This window comes from Sinocyclocheilus anshuiensis, unplaced genomic scaffold (genome assembly GCF_001515605.1).
Source record: "Sinocyclocheilus anshuiensis isolate Anshui unplaced genomic scaffold, SAMN03320099.WGS_v1.1 scaffold55, whole genome shotgun sequence".
Taxonomy (NCBI): Eukaryota; Metazoa; Chordata; class Actinopteri; order Cypriniformes; family Cyprinidae; genus Sinocyclocheilus; species Sinocyclocheilus anshuiensis.
Genome location: NW_015549647.1, coordinates 567,160 through 571,459, shown reverse-complemented (window position 1 = coordinate 571,459; position 4,300 = coordinate 567,160). Strand labels below are relative to the sequence as shown.

Below are 4,300 nucleotides of genomic sequence, written 5' to 3'. Positions count from 1 at the left end.
TAAAAAAAAAAAGACATTACCAAGCACTTGTATTTGGGGATCTGAATTTTAAAACTGAATGGTGGGCTTCTGAAATTAGTGTGGGAATTTATGGAATTCCTGTAATTACACTCTAAAAAACACTGGGTTAAAAACAACCCAATTTGGGTTATTAACATTTGGATTATTAACATAACACAGCAAATTGGGTTGTTTGTTTGTTTAACCCAGCACAATGGGTTGATTTAACCCAGCTAATGGGTTTATTCATTTTTACTATATTACTAGTTTATTTTTTACTTCATACATTAATGTTTACAGATTAACTTAAATCCTCTAAAATTTTCTAAAGTACTCCTCACAACCACTGGTTTGCAGGATAACTTCCTTTATTTATCATTTACAGCATTGTTTATATAGTTTTTAATAGGCTATACATATTGCCTATATTTAAACTCGTTTAACAAACATTAGAAGAAAAATTCAACATTAAACAAAAGTAATTCACGTGTAATCGACCAGTCTCTTTTATTCTGTTTCCACCGTATGGCGCTGGTTCTCATGCCCGAGCTGGAGTCGTGTTCGGCGGGGAACTGCTAACGGACAGCCGCCCTGCGTTTCACTCTAGCCGACGCATGCTGTGACTCCATAACCTGCCAATAAACAAACAATAAACAGCTCTGAGGACATGTTTTAACATCCAAAGTATTATATTCTGTATCTTTATGAATAAAATCATTTGTTTTATGCAAAGCATCAGGCTTTTCCATCACGCAAAAAGACTGCGACACTCGTTAAAGGTGATTCACACCGCGCGCCTGTATGTTGCTCTGCATAAAATTGAACGATATACAGCACAGTAACGATTTTATAGATAAAATAAAATGTACACAAACCTGAATTTTACCGAAGACCGCATCAATTCGATGGCACTTAGAACCGCTCTCTCGAGAAAAGAAGACGCAAAATCCCCGTGATAACTCAACCGCTGGGTTACGTCTGACCCAGGATCTGAGTAACACAAAAACTACCCAAACATTGGGTTATGTCTGACCCAGGAGCTGCAAAACAACCCAAACACTGGGTTGTTACATTTGACCCAGGAGCTGGGTAACACAAAAACTACCCAAACATTGGGTTATGTCTGACCCAGGAGCTGCAAAACAACCCAAACACTGGGTTGTTACATTTGACCCAGGAGCTGGGTAACACAAAAACTACCCAAACACTGAAAAAATAACCCCAAAAAATGACTTAAAAGGGTTAACCCAGCATTTGGGTTAAAAAAAATAACCCAGGATTTTTTTTTAGAGTGTAGGGGTTGTTGAAGGAATTTGACTCTGTATGGAATAAATGGGGAAAGGGTAGGAGAATGGAAGCAAAAGAGTTGAGGTAGCGCAGTATCAGTCAGAGACCTGAGCAGGTGTGGTTGTCAAGTTTTCTAGGACAATATTGACACGTACTGGAGTCAGATGCTTGAACGAGTCACCATGTAGATGTTTGTGTACGATTGAGGAACTACAAAGACGCTGTTGTCATGCTAGTTTTAATTCTCAGATCCTCTTCCCTGAACGTTAGTTCTCTTATTGGGATATACTGTGGAACTTTAAAATCACAAAACCATTCAATTTTAAAACCACAAAACCATAAATACTTTTACTTTCTCTCACATGTAGCCAAAATGTCAGACGCAGAGAAGTTCCTCTATGCCGACCGCAATACTATCAACGACCCTTTGGCCCAGGCAGACTGGGCCTCTAAGAAGCTGGTGTGGGTTCCCTCAGAGAAGCTTGGCTTTGAGGCTGGCTCCATCAAAGAGGAGACTGGAGATGAGTGTCTTGTGGAGCTGGTTGACTCTGGCAAGAAGATCAAGGTGAACAAGGATGACATCCAGAGGATGAACCCACCCAAATTCAGCAAGGTGGAGGATATGGCAGAGCTTACCTGCCTGAATGAAGCCTCTGTTCTACACAACCTAAGGGAGAGGTACTACTCGGGACTCATCTATGTAAGTCTGTCTGAAATGCATATGTTTGTAGTGTTCAAGTTTAGAGAATTCTGCACATATTATTGTGCATTTACTGGCAAGTTAACAAATTGACACGTTGACTATGCAGAAAACTTGTGGAAAATGCATAATTGTTTCATGTTTCGTTACTCACAGAATCATTTAAGGTTGAGGTATTTGTGATTGCTAATTAAATTGCTAGTTAATGTTTGTAAAGAGTAAGTGTTTAGTCAGTCTGCTTGAAACAAATGTGCTTTTCATGATGTAAATCGTTGTTTCAGACATACTCTGGGCTCTTCTGCGTGGTAATAAACCCATATAAGCATCTACCGATCTACACGGAAGAAATCGTAGAGATGTACAAAGGCAAAAAGAGGTATGAGATGCCCCCTCATATCTACGCAATCACAGACACGGCCTACAGGAGCATGATGCAGGGTGAGAACACTAACTGCATATACTGATGCCATTGTTCTTGCCAAAATGGCACTCATGTTCATGTGATCGTGTTAATTCGTTTTTCTTGATCTTTTTAGATCGTGAGGATCAGTCCATATTGTGCACGTAAGCTTGACTTGGACCTTAATGTGAAATACCAGTGCCGCAATAAAATATCAAAATGACCAGCACGGTGTTCTTTCGAAACTTATTCTTTATTAATATTTGTCCAGGGGTGAATCTGGTGCTGGAAAAACTGAAAACACGAAAAAAGTCATTCAGTACCTTGCATTTGTAGCATCATCCTTCAAAACAAAGAAGGATCAAGTGAGTACAAAGCCTTTTTGTCTTGTTTTTTTTGCTGAGTTCAGAGTCATGGAAAAGTCATTAACAAGCAAATGTTCATTTGCATGCACAACTGACAGATAAGACGAGTGCTGATTGTCATGACAGAGCTGTTCATAAATAAATAACCACATCCATTTTTAACAACAGCTATTCTGTCTCCAGCCCCCATTATGACAAATGTTTTATTGATATCACTCTTATCTCTTCCTGTTTTTCATCCTCCATTTTTTCCTGTCAAAATCTTTCTCAGTTTTTCTTTACGGATTTGAAACTTCTCTTTCTGTCATTCTCTCTGGACCAGGAAGTCAAAATTCTGTGTTTTCACATTCCTGTATCAGGTCTAGACCGGTTCCCGCTGTATATCTAATGACTTTGTGAATGCCTGCATATTTGTTCATGGTTGATAATACTCCAAACTCTTTAAAAAAAAAAAAAACACTACAAGCTACCCATTGTCGAACGTTGTGCCGTACGGTTAAGCATGTTTGAGTCCCCCTTCATTTTGTGCCCATATTTTGAGAATTTCTTTCTTTTTCTCCTCCAGAGCAGTGTCACCCTGTCACATGTGAGTTATGACTCCCTCATTCCTTTCTCTGTCCAACCACACTATCCATCACTTTTTTTTTTTTTTTTTTTTTTTTTTGGCCCCACTTTCCTGGTCATGTAGACCATGGTTGTCTACAAGCTTAATTATATACGTTATGTTGCAAAGTCTTCTAACAGCTTCAGCTAATGCAAATTCTAACACTGGTGTGGAACAAAGTTTAATGCACAAATGGTTTTTAGCATTATAAATGTAGTTAAAGAATGTACTCAACTGCAAAAATGGGCATCAGTTTTCAGCCTCAAGCAAAACTTTAATTTGCAAATAGGTGATCTGGGTCTATTGTGTATTGATGGATTGGTAACTTTGTTTCAGGATGTAGTCTTTGTTTCACTAATCGCTAACAGTTCATGTAATTTTAACTTTTAATGCACTCTTCATTCCATCTAATCAATTCTTTGTCTGCCAGGGGGAGTTGGAGAAACAGTTGCTCCAGGCTAACCCAATTCTGGAGGCCTTTGGCAATGGCAAGACTGTAAAAAACGATAATTCTTCTCGATTCGTAAGTGTGCACAGAAATCCACTTGACTCCTCTTAAAAGGTCCCACTAAGTATTGACATGAATCAATATGAGCTCTTCATTCACAGGGCAAGTTTATCAGGATAAACTTTGATGTCAATGGTTACATCGTTGGAGCCAACATTGAAACTTGTATCCTTTATTGACTGAACCATCATTTGAGAAACTAAATTATTAACAAGCTAACAAGTTATGTTTCATTGTTCTCATGGAGAATGTATTCAGCTTATTCTGTTAATCCCCTAACAAGCATTTGTCAGATCTATTAGAGAAGTCTCGTGCGATCAGACAGGCCAAAGATGAACGGACCTTCCATGTTTTTTATTACCTGCTATCAGGAGCAGGAGACAAATTGCGTGGTGAGAACCATTTCATGCCATAAACAAAGTCACACATGCTGTGT

The 4,300-nt window shown here is 38.7% G+C and overlaps 1 protein-coding gene across 1 annotated transcript in view; it reads left to right on the top strand.

Moving 5' to 3' along the window:
* The window catches only part of LOC107659966 (myosin-9-like), a 21,156-nt gene that overhangs the window by 2,896 nt on the left and 13,960 nt on the right, over positions 1-4,300 (top strand). Inside the window, exons 2-9 of the mRNA XM_016449099.1 lie at positions 1,656-1,987; positions 2,269-2,425; positions 2,524-2,551; positions 2,659-2,752; positions 3,318-3,338; positions 3,787-3,879; positions 3,966-4,029; positions 4,158-4,256. Coding sequence (XP_016304585.1) covers positions 1,661-1,987; positions 2,269-2,425; positions 2,524-2,551; positions 2,659-2,752; positions 3,318-3,338; positions 3,787-3,879; positions 3,966-4,029; positions 4,158-4,256 — 883 coding nt within the window. The 5' untranslated portion in view covers positions 1,656-1,660. The remainder of the gene's footprint in view (positions 1-1,655; positions 1,988-2,268; positions 2,426-2,523; positions 2,552-2,658; positions 2,753-3,317; positions 3,339-3,786; positions 3,880-3,965; positions 4,030-4,157; positions 4,257-4,300) is intronic.